At 39.7% G+C, this 16,437-nt stretch overlaps 2 protein-coding genes across 3 annotated transcripts in view; both read right to left on the reverse strand.

Annotated features, from left to right (window-relative positions):
* Window positions 1–786: 786 nt before the first annotated feature.
* Window positions 787–11,109, reverse strand: mapre1b (microtubule-associated protein, RP/EB family, member 1b). 2 transcript variants are annotated; one of them, XM_088607852.1, is made up of 7 exons: window positions 10,910–11,096; window positions 7,655–7,785; window positions 7,150–7,295; window positions 6,425–6,632; window positions 4,947–5,062; window positions 3,638–3,790; window positions 787–3,167 (listed from the first exon to the last, which is right to left on the reverse strand). In XM_088607852.1, exons 2-7 carry the CDS (start codon window positions 7,773–7,775, stop codon window positions 3,117–3,119), a joined length of 795 nt encoding a protein of 264 aa, XP_088463978.1. In that variant the 5' UTR covers window positions 7,776–7,785; window positions 10,910–11,096; the 3' UTR covers window positions 787–3,116. The 2 variants fall into 2 exon arrangements, with proteins under 2 accessions (XP_088463978.1, XP_088463977.1); XM_088607851.1 differs by lacking the exons at window positions 787–3,167; window positions 3,638–3,790; window positions 4,947–5,062 and adding an exon at window positions 5,560–5,960 and having other exon boundaries at window positions 10,910–11,109.
* A 1,844-nt stretch (window positions 11,110–12,953) lies between these two features.
* The window catches only part of LOC148648286 (uncharacterized), a 28,523-nt gene continuing 25,039 nt past the window's right edge, over window positions 12,954–16,437 (reverse strand). The window contains exons 25-26 of the mRNA XM_088607728.1: window positions 16,207–16,325; window positions 12,954–15,660 (exon numbers count right to left, since the gene is read on the reverse strand). Of these exons, the coding sequence (XP_088463854.1) occupies window positions 15,519–15,660; window positions 16,207–16,325 (261 nt within the window). The 3' untranslated portion in view covers window positions 12,954–15,518. The remainder of the gene's footprint in view (window positions 15,661–16,206; window positions 16,326–16,437) is intronic.

Consider the following 16,437-nt stretch of genomic DNA (forward strand, 5'->3'; position numbering starts at 1 on the left):
GACAACAGTAAACTTCCGGCTCGTGCCACAAAGAGGAAGCAAACACTATACGACACGGAACTTGGAAAGAGGTTTGCTACACAAAACACTAGTATGACAGTCGGTAGAGACCTGTCAGCTCTATAGCTTGTTGCACACCACTAAAAAGGATACAAGCTCCAAAGCTGCATATCTAGAAGGTGGAAGCTTATGTAGATAAAAAAGCAGACAGAATGAGGGAGGTACAGTTCTAAAAAGGCACATGCTTTAACATGACTGCAATACTCCACTTTTAAAACAAGGAATTGCTTACCAATTTCCAAAAAACCTTAAAATGGAATCAATGAAAAAAGGGAAAACCTCAAGATAGGGGCTGCCTACTGAGATTCAGCTCAAGCCAAAACAGAACTGGGTAAAACAAATCTGTCATTTATCTTTAATTTTTATAATTAAAATGTGTAGGATAGGGGCCATACTTTCTAACTGCATCCCCTATACTTAACTGAATCGTGGACTAATATTACTGCTCAAGAATAATGCGATTCTCCACTGAGGGGAGACACCTATAAAACCAAAGTGATTGGATCAACTCCAGGACTGGAGATGACCTATGATCTAAAGAAAATGAAAATTACTGGCTTCATAAAAAGATGCAAGCAGACAGCATTTCTTCACTAACAAGAAAAGCAATCGATTCAAGGACATGAGTTAACTGATTTAGAACACCTGTTTTGACAGATCCATGCAAAAAAACAAATACAAAATATAAACCATGCAAACACCCCTGATAAAACATTACAAAGACAATTCAACAGTGTGGAAATAGTTTTATTGTTCGTAAGAAACCGACTTCAGCAAATTGGTAAAAGAAGAACGCCCTGCAGAGACAGACCAATAGTGGTACATGGTCCACAGTGTACAAGAATCTTAGGACAACAAACCATAAAGGCCACAAGAGGAATTAGAAATAGCACCATTGCATTCACTCCCATCCCAACAATGGCTGGTTACTGTATGTTTTTGGCAACTTCTAAAGTTCTACTTACAGTCTTTCCTTATTCCACCTTCACACATGCTTCCAAATAAAAACTGTCTAAAACTGATGCGATGAAACCATAACCAACTTGAAACAGAAGTCCGAAGACATTGGCACAGAAAAATATTCAGAAATGGAGACGTACTCCAGTGACAGATTTATATTTACATAATTCTGACAATGCATTTACTATATTCTGGACTTAACAAGACAAAAACATTCCTTCACCATTATCTTGCTGAAAAGATCATTTACCCCATGGTCTTCAGAAGGTGCCATTTCTAAAAAAAAAGTCCTTGATTTTCATCATAGTGGTGAGCTTCTTGACTCAGTGCAAAAAATAAGTAGACCAACAATACATACACATCCCTTTGCTTGTTTATGAAGATGAGCAGTAACTGGTATTTCAGCTAGACAATTCATCCATGGATTCAAAGTGTTAGAAAAGGGGAAACAAATCCCTCACATTATCTCCCCCAGATTAATATTAAATTTAATCAGAAATTAAACTGCACAGTGCAGTCTTCAAAAAGTTGTGAAACAGACTTTTAAGAATTGACAATTCAGGAATGAATAACAGGCAAGATCTCTTAGGAAACCCCATTATTCTGAAAGCAGATGATGTCAGAATGTACTGCAATCATAGTAAAAGCTTACAGATTCGTTGCACATTTTTTAACCGTTTCACACAAACGGGCCTCATTTCATGCAGTCTGCTGCCAAGGTATTGATCAAAGTAATCTAGAGATTACCTGGAAGGTCACAGCCTCCGAAACTGATGTTGTTGCCACTATAAAACCACACACTTGGTGAACTAAAATGAAGCTGTGATTTTGTGGTGCAACCCAGAAGAACATACCCAAAAACATAAATGTACTGGATTTCTTTCTCGCCAATTTTATGTGTGAGAATTTGAAACATTTTTCTCCATCATAACCTTATGCGGAAACTTTGCATTACTTCCTGTTAGGCGTCTTCACAATCTAAAAAGCCAATCACTTACACCAGACTTCCTGCAGATTTCTTTAAAAGGTTGTAAAATTTAAAGAGGCAGAACTTCATTATACCTGAAATGTGCTGCAGGAAAAACATTCATTTTATAAAAAAAAATCTTGAGAACCTTTATCAGGAATAAAAACGTATTAAAAATAGAAAATAAACCAGTTCACAATTAAAGTTTAACGTTTTTTCCCTCACACAGAATAGCAGAATTTAAGTGAACCTGGATAAGGGACCCTGTGAGAGCTTTAATAAAAGACATTGGATACAAACTATTTAAACTCTTATTTAAATAAAAACATTAATAGAAACAGTGTCAATTTCATTGTGTGTGCAATAATGTAACAGTTTTCAGAATTGCCAAAATATCTAATCCACAATGCTAGAGTAGGTATTGTATAGAATATAAAAAAATTAAACAAATGGCACTCAGTCACTGGTATACAACCAACGACTCCCTGTTGACTTCCAATTCATAAAGACCAACTCATTTACCACACCAAGACAAATACACTGTAGTCCTCATGTCTCAGTACTGAGAACTCAAGTGTTGAAAAACACATCACAGAACCGCAATAAAACGCACTTTTCCTTTCAAGACAGAACACCAGATATTGATACATATTCAAATTGTGTCTGGTGCCCAGTCTTTCGTTTCCATTAAACCCCTGAACGTGATATTCTGTTCCGATATGTAATAGAATAATTAAAAAACTTCTTAAATTTCAGCAACATTTAATAATCCAAAAAAATCAGAAAACTTTAGTGACTTTTACAAAACCACAACAGTGAAAAGGTGACAGAGCTTACAGAAAAACAAAACAGAAGACAAACACGGAAGGCGCTGGACACCTCTGAACTTCCCTAAAAGCAAAACAACGGGAAGCCAAGTCTGAAGACGGATCTGCGTTGCTTTTTTCTCCACTCTGAAACGAACAGTTCTGCTTTTGGAATTCTGCATTTATACACGTCAAGGGTCAAAAGAGGTACTTCAATTAGTTTTTGCCGACAAATTTTCATATATAGTTCATTCTCAACTAAATGCATAACATGATGTGTAGGGGAGTACAGGTACTGTAGAAGTTTCATCCAGCCTGGAATGTTAGTATTCCTCTTGTTCCTGAGATTCCGCATCTGGGATAACAAAGCCCTCCTGAGAAAGCAACACAATTTCAAATGACTGCTATGAAAAGTAATGCTTTATTAGTAGTACAGTATAAATAAACAGTTGTGTAAACATTATGATAATTGGTCAAAAAAAGTTCAAACTCTGTAACTGTCAGAAAGAGCTCTTTTTAGGAAAAGCTGCAATGCATGTTCACAGCTGTAGCAGCAGAATATGTTTTTATGCCAGTATATCGGTTTTCTTATATCAGTATAATCATGCCAGTACCTGCACAATCCTGGTATTAAATAAAGGAACAAGCATAACAACCAACCAATACTACAAACACATTAAAGATTGGAGAGGTGAGGAATGTACTTTTTTAAAACATTAAAGAACAGTACATTCCACAGGCAGGTCCTCTCTTGTCTTTTTCAGAGAACAAGTAGACTGATGCCACTATCATTAAGCTTCATTATTAAGTCATACTTTACCACAACCCTTTGCACAATACTTACGTCTGTGGCATAAAGGATGTCAACAATCCTTTGCAATGTTGGGTCATTTTCCCCCTCCTTCTCTTGACAGATCAGTTCAATATTCCTCAGTTTGCCGAAGTAAAAATCCCTCTCTTTCTCCATGTCTTCAATTGTGAGTTTTAATAAGTTAACCTGGAGGTAAGAAAAAAACAATTAAATTGTTATTAACTCACAAGGCACTTCTGTATCTTTAAACCAGTGGTTATGGTTACAAACATTTTCTGCCAGGGGAAACCCCATTTCAAAGGATCATGCTTAATAAGGACTCCAAATGATATCATGAAGTCAAATAATAATATATACAGAAAGATCCAGGTTATGCATACATTTCCTACATGGAAGTAATAGAACACAAAAATTTGGAGTCCTTTATATAATACACAGACTACTCCCTACTGAATGTGAAGCAGTTGATCCAAACCAAAGCTAGCACAAAGCCAAGCACATAAAATACACAACAACAACAAAACCTACAAAATGACTAAATTTAAAGAGTTTTTAAATTGCTACAACTTTATTCATATTAAGTACATACCATGTTTAGAGCCTTTTACAAAACACAGCATCACTGTGGGAAGATTAATTTGACGGGCCAACAAATCGCAGAGCACCTAGCAACATGCACAACTCCTTGACAAATTAGTCAAGTTCTGGACCAAAGACCAGCCCCAGAGGCTGAGGCCTACAATGCTTATTCCAAATGTTGAAATTGGTTTAACCAATTTTTTTGTAGGCAAAATACCACATGCAATGGTATTAATTGTAGCCTCTAGTTTGAAAATGTCTTTTTGGCAATTGCTGAGTCCAACACATTTTTCCATAAACCCTATGTAAACTGAATACCTGCTTCACTGGCATATACCTGAATCTAACCTCAACAGGGTTTTATTTTATTTTCAGTGATACTAGTACTAAATATTAAAAAGACAGATGTAGGGCAAATGATTCTGTGTAAGCAGAATAACCAATGCAGTGAACACAAATGCGGATTTTACTTAACCAGTTGAGAACCTGAACAACATCTCCCCTTTTAAACAAAAAAAAATAACTTGGTTTTACTCAGTTTTAAAACGGTGTAATGCTTTAGGAGCAGATTAGAAACAACCTGATAAAAGAACCCCATGCACAGACTTGCCATGCAATTTTCCTTTCCTTTTCTTTATTAACCGAAATACCCTTAAACTCTCGTTAACAGTCAAGAACTTGTTCTTGGTTGGGGGGAAAAAAGGGGGACTTTAAAATTAGACTTGTAGGAATAAACATCCACAATCCTGGAAGTTACACAAACCTCCTGAACGAGCTCAGCCTTCTCCTCATCGCCGTTTCCTGCGCCAGCAGGTCTCCGCGCTCCCACTGAAGCAACTTTAGGAGCTGGCTTTGCTACTGCAGCTGGTCTCTGAGGGGCTGCAAGTGACACCAGAACAGCAAAAATCAAGAAGTGCACAACCGGCAACATCACTGCACTGCAGTGAGAGATCAGGAAGGTATAAAACTCTGTAGGTAATTGCAGGGCAAAATTGAGCCAAGTGGTCTTTTTATATAACCATGAACAAACCCGTAAAAACAGTCACTGAGATGCGTGCTAAATAGCTTAAGGTGGCAGCCTAAAATGAACTGGAGTGGCTGTTTGAATTTCAAATTCAAATCTTCCCTGGATTGTGCCCACTGCCCCATTGTTGAAACAGTACTTAAATTTTCCATACATCTATTCGGTAGATACAAAACTATGGAAGAGCACACAGTGGACATGGAAAGGAAAAAAAAAAATCAATCTCACTGCATTAAACAAATATCCAGAAAAAAGGTTCTCATTAGTTTTTGGGGTTGTTGCATCAAATAAAACGCACACACAGCATCCTTCTTCTAACGATATGGTAAATTAAATTATACTTGATTATATCATCAAAGTTTGGATATTATTCAAATTGATGATTAAATGGTTTAGCAGGTTTTTCACTGGGGAACACTAAACAAAACGTATTATTCCCTGCAGAAACTCGGAAAATGATTAAATTGCATCCAACCAAAAACAACAGGAAAAAAAAGAACAGGAAACTGCACAAAACTTGATTTTGACATTCTAAAATTAAATCTAATGGCCAAAACGTGCATATTAAGATTTTTTCCAATATTAAGAACTTTAACAAATAATTGTTGTATATTAATGAGAACTTAGTTTCTGAAACTTTAACCCACAGTGTAAGAAAGTGTGTGCAAAGCCACAGAACCAGGTCTGACCAACAAATTAGTATACCAATTCTTGCTGCTGGTCTCCCTTTAGATACCTGACTGAGGCTGTCATCTGTAATTAGCAAGGAATGACACATCAGGAATTCATGTTATTTTGGGATAAAGATTTAGAAACAATGCAAGGGAAACTGTAAAATCTGCAAAAACATCCCTATGTGGGTATACAAATCAGTGGACTTGGCTACATAACACGTTATCATTTTTAACTTAAGATCTGAAAGTGAACTCCACTCCACATGCACATAAAAACATTTTCTTTTCAGATTTTAAATTTTAAAGCATGTTTCGTAAAACGGATGGAATGTTTCCAGCTGAACATCAAAGCCGAGATGAAGCATAAAGGATAAAAATAGCCAACTAAACTGTATCATGTGGAAAGACGGAACTGGTACAAATTAACAAGACACACTTCAGCTAGGTCTAACGAGGAAGCCCTAAGCAGGGGGAGATGCAAGCGTGAGTCAAGAACAGCCCTGAGCACAGCAGCGGAGAAGCTGAAGGTGTCCATGGTCTTACCTGCACTCCCAGTGCTGGGGATTTTCTTGGGCTTGTTGAGAGCAGGAGTGGAGGGGTTGGGCAAAGGCATGGTCTCCTGTCCTTGGCGTGCAGCTACTGGGTCATAGTCTTTCCCGTCGTAGTTGGCATCAAAGAATTTCTTAAACCACTGAACAAATTCGAAATTGTCCTGAAACTTTCCTTTTATTAACTTGTCAACAGGAATAATCTGAAAAGAGAACATATTAATATTGGTATTTTATTAAAGACAATTGTGAATGATAAAGATTCGATTGCCTCTGCTCTACTCCGACTGAATAGCCTGATTCTAATCAATGACAAAGCTCACCTCTACCTAGCAGCCCTGGGATCGTTCCACTCTTCTAGACTATGTGAAAGAACATGGAGCCTAGAAATGTCCTGCTTCAAGCAATTTACAATGATCAAACAGTAAAGAAGGAGCTGTCCATCTGTCACACCACCTACAACTAACTGCCCCCAAAGTACTGACATATCTATTAGTAGAGTTCCCAAAATACTTAAAAAAACCTTATCTTCACACCCTAAGATCACCTCTAAACATGCCCAAGGTACAAACTAAAAATGCCACATCAGTATGAACAGCTTTGGATTAACAGCTGAACTTTATATCTGGGGATTTCATGTCTGATTTACTAATGATCAGCTAATAACAGTTTAATTTTAAGTAGATGCAAATAGTAAAAACACGAAAAAAGGTTACTAACTTTGTCAACCCCCATTTTCTTGAAGCTTGCTTGTAACAGCTTAAAATTGTGAATGAATTCATGTTCTAGTTTGGCTTGGAATTTCACTTTCTTCAAAGGCACACAACCAGGGAACAGCATGTCCATGAATTGGCAGTACGCACCACCTGAGAACAGGAGGAAAAAGAGATCAGTAAGAAAATGTGTACTGGAAGTCCTTTCCATTAACTGATCTTCTGATATGCATCATTCTACACAGTAAACCTTCATTAAATGGAGTACAAATTAAAAAAACAATCTCAATTGTGCCTTAAATTACTGGGTTTCTCCAAGTATAGGAACTACGTCTAAATGGATGGAACTTTAAATAACTCCTGTAAACTTCATGATCATGGGATACAGGGAAAAGGCATTTTATAATTCTTTTTCAGTTAATTCTTCTTTTACATTAAATAACAAAACTCATTTATGGACTTCAAACAGGAAAATTACAGTTATGCAAATATTTTCATTTCCACTATGTTACCTGAACACAGCAGTTCAATCTTTGTAAGGTTTATTTTTAAAGATTCATTTATCCATGCCAGCATGTCATGTCGACTTAAATTGTCACTGGTTACTGAAGTTGAATAGACGTTCACAGCCATCTTCTGTAAGCTGAAAGAGAAGAAATAAATATTAGGCTACATTGTTCTATCCAGTTTGTGCTTGTAACAGCACAGCCTACACGTGACATACTAAGATATCTAATAAAAGTCATAAACAACAGCGCAGCCACTTATCATTTGGACACATTTAGTTCCAGACCTTATTAACTCCATTTTCTCTCAATGGAAAAGGAATCATTTTTCCATCTTAAAGATACTAACTTGAACACATCGATCAATTAGTAGAAAATGGTGTTGAGGAAACCCTCAGACTCTTTCAGAAGCACGGGCCACAAGGCTGTGCAGCTGTGTCACAAGAAGCATGGAAGAAAAAGTGGAAAATGCAGATGTCAGCTTTATCTGCTGAGAAGGGGAAGAGCAGAATGTTCTGGTTGTTCTCGTTCAGGGACAATTCAGAGACTGCAATTAACCTCTAACCTGGCAGGTGGGAGGGCACCAGAGCACTTCAAATCCAGCATGAATTAAAGTGGACCATGCAAACTCCACCAAGGCACCCTAGGCAAGAATCAAACCCAAGACCCGAGAGCTGCAAGGCAGCAGTGCTAACCATGACACCATTTACAGCACATACCGTAAGATGCAAAATGGGACTAATTCATGTAGCCCCCACATTTGAAACACAGCATTGAGCAACCTGCTTGATTTACATTTGACCTGGGATTAACCAATTGTCTCAGAAACAAGTTTGGAATTCCCGATTCATTCTTAATTTGCGGAAGTTTCCTTTTTTTTTTTTACAAACCACTTTTACAATATGTCACCCATACTAACAATATTGACAAACAAATCAGAACATTCTGCTCTTCCCCTTCTAAGCAGATAAAGCTGACATTTGCATTTTCCACTTTTTCTTCCATGCTTCTTCTATACTTGGGTCACAAGTGTCAACTGGTGTCTGCAGTGACTTTTCCACTTGATCCTAGTGCTATTATTTTGAGTGGACTGTGGCGCACAATGAAAAGCAGACTTCAATCCATTATATGACAGGGAGAATGCTTGGCACAGCTGTTTAAACGTCTTCACTCCAGACAATGTTTTTGGCTTCAATGATCACATGCCGAAAAAACAGCTGTTGCGCCTCGGTGCATTAGTGCAATTGGAACACAGCAACAATGTGAAGCATCCATGTCTTTATTCACATGGTTGAGTTTCCTGTGCTTAAAAAAGCTTCATGGAGAAATAAAGATCAGAACAAAATCCTCTGACATTTCTCGAACATTTGACTGCTTCATGCACTCCGTGCATCAATCCACAAACACTGCTTGCTTCTACCAAGACTGGTCTGATACAATGTACTCCTCAGCACATGACAGAGTCGTGTCATTAAGCTGGCAATAGCTTCAGAATATTTACTGAACACAACCTTCATGTGACTGTTACTGGTAACACTACACACACTGGCAAAGACAAAAAGCAATGGGAAAGTACTGCACACTAAAATGTTCTACAGGAAGCTGTACTTGTGTTTTTTTCTCTAATGTACAGAAGAGCTGGCAAGGAATTCGTCAATGCGTTGAGTCTTTTTTCAGGTGGAAAAAAATACGTCTTCTATAGCTTAGTCCAGAAAATGTGTTGGGAGTATTTTTTCGTAAGCAACGTTCACAAGCACACCAATGCCATTCAGAAGGCTTGTGTACAAAAACCAGAGACACTTGATCCAAAACACAAAATTTAATAAACGAAGTACACTTAAAAAAAAAGGCAATGCTAACTAAACTGGATAAAACTCAAGCTGAAGAAGTCGTTTCCATTAAAGTTTGTGTGCACGGTAACGCACCAAATAAGCACAACCTACATTAAAAAGGGAGGCAACATTTCCTCGTACTGTCACTCCCAGCCTAGATGAAGCACTGCTGTCTGCTGTGCAGGCCGGGACCAGGTGGAGAGGGCGAAACCCCTTCGATCTCGACTGCCAATAGGCAACATGGGGCTGAGCTTCGGACAACAAGCACTGAGGAGGAGCCCGGACTGCCTGCTAACTGCAGTGCTGGATCTGCTAAATCAATCTTGCAAACGGATTTCATTTTTTAAATTTTTTTTAGCAAGACCAGTCTTCAATCACAAGGAATAATAAAACAAATGACGACCCATAAGAGTGTTCAATGCATGCTTTCGGGTTGATGTAGGTGTTTGGATCGTAATCCGTTAAGTACTGTGCTGAGAAGGTTAGCCGGCTTTTCCTCAGGTGTAACAGATGACAGGATTGTGCCAGTCCACCTTCAGCAAGGGGCGATGAATAGGCAAAGCCACATTGCACAGCACAATACGGGCGCAAGAGAGACGGTTTTAATACCACACTCGTCTATGTGGCGCAGCAGGAGAGAGCTGCGGCTCTCGATAGGGTTTCTGTTCTGCACTTTCAGATCGCCATCTTCAACCTAGTCTGCGTTTCAGAAAACGTCACTCTCCGGGGGGGGAAGAAAACCCAGATACGACTCTTCCTCACCGCCCATCCCGCGTACAGAGCCGCGTTTTCAAAGCGAGTTCCTTTCTTTTTTAATTTGGGGGAAAAAAAAGGGACGTTTCATCGTCGCAGCCAGCGTATGGGCCAATCCCCTCGATCACGAACTTTCAATAACGGCGGCTCTGACACTGGACGGTGGTTTATTACCATCCCGTAAGGCCTTTTGCGCGAATGGGGCTGATCGGAGGATTCAGAGAATAGCTGGAAAAAAATAAACTGCCGATTAAGGACAGTGACACCGGTACAAATGGCCATCTCCCCCTTTGTCTTTGTCATTTACAGCGATCCCACTCCCTCAGCTGCGGAGCCAGAGCTCATTTCCCCTGTTCTGGCCTGAGTCACTGCGCAGGATTTCGGCTGAAGAAAGGAGAGGAGGGGTGTCTCTCGCCGGCCTATTTTCTCCCTCGCACCGAAACATTTCCACAAAATGACCCCGGGAACCCAGGCGGGAACTACGCCCCTTCTAATCCCGACAGCTCAGAACCCCTTAAAACTGAATCGCCGTTTCTTATTTTGCGAAATCCCCCCTCTCTCCCACCGCAGATCCTACGCTTCCTACCATCTCCGCCATTCAATCCCCTCCAGTCGCCTATTCTCATTCTCCTTCGGGAAAAAAAAGCACAACTTCGCCGGAAAGCTCGCAACTTACCTCGTAAGACTCGACTAATTTGGCGGTCACTGGTCAGACTGAAGCAATACAATAATTTATTCGGGGAATCAAACTGTCTGTCTGTCTCTCTCTCTCTCCCTCTTTTTTTTATTTTCCCCCCAGCTCGTCTACCGGCGGTTCCTTTCGCTCGGTGCCCCTCGGTTTGTTCAATCTGCGGAAGACGTCACGACGTAACGGTCGAACGCCGGCGTGCAGGAGCTCGAGCCTCTTCCCAGCCGGCCTGGGCGAGGCGCCGCGCTTAACCCTTCCCCCGCCGGAGAAAGGGCGCCCCCTGCCGGCGGGAGTCAAAAATTGAACTCCCTCTTCTGGAGCGGCGCAGGTCGGTGAAGAGCAGCGCCAGGCCGACGATAAAGGGGTGCTGAAGGACACTGCATACGACGCAGACGTTTAGTCACGAAATATGTAACGTTTTCGCGGTCATTCAACGAGGAAACTTCTAAATCAATTCTGAGTGCAAAAAAAAAACAACAAAACAAACAAAGACGCAAGAAATATACTTTTAAAATATTTAGCGACTAACCCACCCGTAAACAAAAGCTAGACTGCGTCTGCCAAATGCTATGTATATATAAGTGCTATAGAAGGATACATCAGGACAAGTAGGGAAAAAACTAAATACCTCTCGGTGCTGCCAAGCTCCAGGGAAGGGTACACAACATCGTGCTTGAGTGATATCCTCTGTAGCAGGATATAAAAAATGACAAACGCCCATAAAGTCCTGTCCTTCAAATACTGATTTTTTTACTTCACAACCTTCCACTTACAAGTACAGAGCCTTAACAACTGCTCCACACCCGATTAATACTAGGCTGAAGGGCTTCTGTTTTGCTCGGAGCATACTGCGGGCCCACCTGTGTTTGAAAGTTTGGGGAACTGCAGGACGCAGCAGTTTCAAGACCCTTTGCAAGCAAAAAAACTTAGTCCTTTCATTTGGCCAGGGCTGTCCGTATGGTTGACTCTACTAGAGTGCTGACAGCACGAAACCCGTGTTCGCTTGACCAAAAAAACTCATCATTGCCAGCAGCCCGAGTTTCTGGAGAGAGGCATGTTATGACCAAATCGAAATGACCAAATCGCATACTTCGTAAAACCATTATAGGCGTTGATTCCTGGCAGCTGTACTTTACCTGAGAAAAGTCTATTTCTCATTATGAAGGAAGAAATTAGATCGTGTGGAATTCACGATTACCTATAGGCTTGATCTGACAAGACCGCGGCCAAAAAAAAAAAAAAAAGAAGGTCGGATTTGCTTTCAAAGGGCGCACGATTGTAGGTGATCGCCCTCCTTGACAGCGACAGTACTATACAGCACTCTCGGCGACTTTGCAAAGTCTCGATCACGTACTTGAATCGAGAACCCAGCAAAATAAAACAGTGTTCATGTAGTCAAGTAAGGCAGCGGCCTTGTGTATCTAGAGATATTTACATTGGACTTGGGGCTCACAGTGGAGGCACATTATCAATTTGTTCTTGGCTTTATTTGACCACGTAGGTCGACTGGGAAAGAATTCCCCTTGGCATGATGATTTAAGAGTCCCAGTTTGTGCAGCAGGAAATTTGTCTGGAGCCATATGAGCACAATGTGTGAGACACAGTTACAATAGCAATCTCAACCCTGTGACCCTCCAGTCAGAGCCTTAACTTCTGTTCCTACTCCATCCTGGTGGAATTAATGGCAGCTACAGTAAGCAGTATCCAGCTCTTTCAAGTCAACGAAAAATAATACATCCTTTATGATACCAGAACTCCATCTGTGTTTTACTCGAGAGAAGTGCAGCGTTTTTTTCCCCTCAGTATCATTTCTTGGGTTTTTAAAGGGAAATAAATGAGCAATGGGATGGGTTTTGAATGTTAAACATCTTTGCTCAATCTGAAAAAAAAAAAGAAAACTACTTAAAATATCTGCAATCCTCTTATTTTATGTGATCCTTTTAAATAAGAAATAGAAAATGCTTAATTCTCATAGACGTACAAAAAAGAAACGTTTCAATGTAAGTTTATAATGAACATACTGAGAACAGGATAATCAATTTAATTTATTTCCTATAGTTACACATATATTAACAATGAAGCTGAGAGAAACAAGTCCAACCTTTCTATTAAAAACTTGAGGACAGGTGGTACTTTCATTATGAATACTATTACAGTACATGTAACCCAATTACCAAAACACAAGGAAAAAAACAGTACACATAACGCAGTAAAATTCCTTATACTAAAGGTTTAAAAATAGCACCAATAAGAGTTTAAAATATCCTAGCACCTTACATATTCTTGTGAGGTATTATTGTACGTAGACAATAAACAGTACATAGACAACAGTAACCAAAAGGTCTAAAAAGGCCTCCACTATATGGCACATAGGCATAATTGTTCAAGTTTTGCTTTTAAGAACAGAACCTGATTTGTTTTGATTGGAAAAATGTCAAATAGCACCAAAAATATCCGTCACATCCAGCTCACCTCAGATGCGTTATGTGGTTGGGATAAACCACATCCAAGGTAAGAATGCAAACAAAAGATTTGACATATTACAATAATAAAACCAGTTTAAAATAGAACACTACAATGCACAGGTCATGAGAAGAGGGTGAGTAGTACCCTGAATAGATAATTATGGCCATTCCAAAAAAGGTTAAATCAAAGCAACGAATACACATAAAAGCAAACATTCTTAATGTACAATTTCCCCATAAACTAGCTATCTATAAACAACAGCACTGATGAATAAGAACATAATGATGTTTCAGTCTTGCTATAACAAAAGGTAGCAGCCAACAACAAAAAAACCCAGAAAATCAAATGACCTTAGTTTTATACATGCAGGAGTACACAGAACTGGGCAAAACTGATTTTTGCCATGAGTTTCTTTTTAAACTACGCGTGCGCTGAAAGGACAAGATTGGCTGAGAAAGTGAACAATACACCTGAGGTGTTCCATAGGTGTGGAAAGTCATTAGATTAAAATTGCTGCTTGGATCATGATATTCTGAATCACACAGCAGTAATTCACAGTACTCAAAAATGCTACATATTGTTTCCTTGTGCATTAGATTTTCTTTTGCTTAAAAATGACAGGCACTTAAAGTTGTAACAGTGTCCCTTTTCAGTAAGCTACCTGATTATTTATTTAAGCCACTTCCACATGATGTGAAGGTCAGCCTTACAGAGATTCAGATACAGAATCATGATCTTATGTGCATATTTCTCTGCTGTGCTTGCTTAGATTACAATCTATAATGTATTCATCCAGCAACAGATTTATCTGTCCTATGAAATTTCCAATCATCCACAACTGTGAATAAACAACAGAAAATCAACCATCACTACAAGAAGACATAAAAGAAAAATAACAGTTTTTGTGTTCCTGTATGAGGATATAATCAAGATACACCTGGCAATTTTGTCCAAAAGTCTTATGTTATATCAGCATCATAATAAACCAAATGAAATGTCGATTCTGACGGTAAAAAACAAAAATACAAAATAGCTTATTAGTTCACTATAAATTATTATTAACACCCTAGTTTTTTCCAGACTTCATATACTTTGGCTTCACCATCGAATTTGACCAAATAAGAACTGGTTACAAAATTGAATTAAATACTATTAATTTTAAAACAAATTTGCTTTCCACACACCTAGATTGGTCAATTGTTTAAATCTGGGAGTGTTCTATGGTGAATCAATACTTGGCCCCCAGAGTGACGCAAACCAAGGATATCAATCAAATATAGACTTTCACATCATCACCAATGAGAAACGCCAAAATGTTCCACACTCTCCCATCATCATATCGCATCGGGTGCACAGCAGGATACACCCTGGAGGGGGCGGTAGCGTACACAGAGAATGTCGCCACACAGCAGATTTCGCACAGAGGTTTGAGGTAGGCAGAAAACTGAATATTAGGTTCCTGTTAAATAAAATTGTCCTGTTTTAAAATAGTTAACAAAGTGGCAGTGCTGTAAGTGACCGATAAACTCCGACAAGTAAAAACGTTTAAAAGCAATTCCAGGTGTGGCTTAAATAAATAAAACTGGATAACGTCGGAAATCACACCCCAGTTGGACAGAAGGTTCCTTGGTTTTACCTCAAACAAAGGGATCCGGAGAAAATTAAAAGAAAGAGCATGGAACGTAAGCCTGCCTGTGACATCAGTGAGAAGCTGAGGATTTGTTTTCTAGACTGTACGGGGCAGTTATGCATGTGTGCTGAAGGTGGGGGTATACACTCAGTGGCCACTTTATTTTTCCAATCTTCAATCGTCCAGTTTTGGTGATCACGTGTCCACTGTAGCCTCAGCTTCCTGTTCTTAGCTGACCCGGTGGGACCCGGCGTGGTCTTCTGCTGCTGTAGAAGGTCCGACGCATTGTAGCCACCTGGTTCGCTGTTTGGCTATTTGCGTTCACGAGCAAGCGTACCTAATAAAGCGGCCACTGCACGTATAGGACCGCTCTCCCCCGCCTCGCTCAATCTCTGTGCTTTGCAGTGTTGTTTCTGCTGCTGTTGCCTAGCTACCCAACCCAGGGAAGGGAAGGGCAGCTTCCAAAGGTCCTTGAGGTGTCCCTGCTCGCATTGTTCCCAGCTATTCACAGGCAAAGTAGTCTTTCAGGGGCGCGAACAGATGCCGGATTACGGGAACACTCCACGACCTCCCGAGGACCTTCTGGCGGGACCCACGCCCCATGTTATTCACATCCGTGTAGTGTCTGGGAAAACCGAAAATCCTGGAGGAAGAGAAGAGAAACACAATGGTGCAAAAACGGCACACACTACCTGAAGATCTCCGACAAATACAACCAGGTCAGCGATTCACTCGCACACCAGCACGTGTACAAGATGGGGCGTAACGAGGTTCTTCAGTTCTCTTCAGAGGTGTGCATACAGCAATCATTTACAGGCTTAAAGCAGCAGTTTTAGCTCCAGGGTTTCTTAGGGGTCCCCAGAATCACATCATCAAGATTTTTCATTCAAGTCTTGCAGAGCATTGAAATTTACACCGCTTAACACTGATCGGTTTTGCCATCATTCGTAGATCTGTGCCGACACATCATACAGCGTGTCTGCTCACCCTCAGTTGATCATTTTAAGATGTGTCTTTAATGATCATGAGTCTTCATTTACTCTATGTTTCAAAATGAGGGGCGCTAATCATGAAAAAAAGTCTTGAAACCATGTGCTATATAATATAATATAATATACTATAATAACGCCAGATTGAATGTTTTAAACCCACTGCAAAGTAATAAAATAAAAACCACGGCAAACATTACCTCTCCAGTTCTGTGCACCACAAATTGTCTTCTTTTCCATTCATTACCACTGGAAGAATCTCCGACTTGCCCTGTTTAATTGAGTTTGGTCGTGTTGTAATGGTCCGCACTTTAGAGAACTGAAGAGAAATGAGATAAGGACAAGGAGATTAACTATTAAATTAAAAAGTCTTTCAATTTCATATCATGAACTACTTCTAATGAAGCAGACATTTCAATAAAAAAACTGAA

Source organism: Lepisosteus platostomus, chromosome 15 (genome assembly GCF_059453375.1).
Source record: "Lepisosteus platostomus isolate fLepPlt1 chromosome 15, fLepPlt1.hap1, whole genome shotgun sequence".
In the NCBI taxonomy this organism is placed as follows: Eukaryota; Metazoa; Chordata; class Actinopteri; order Semionotiformes; family Lepisosteidae; genus Lepisosteus; species Lepisosteus platostomus.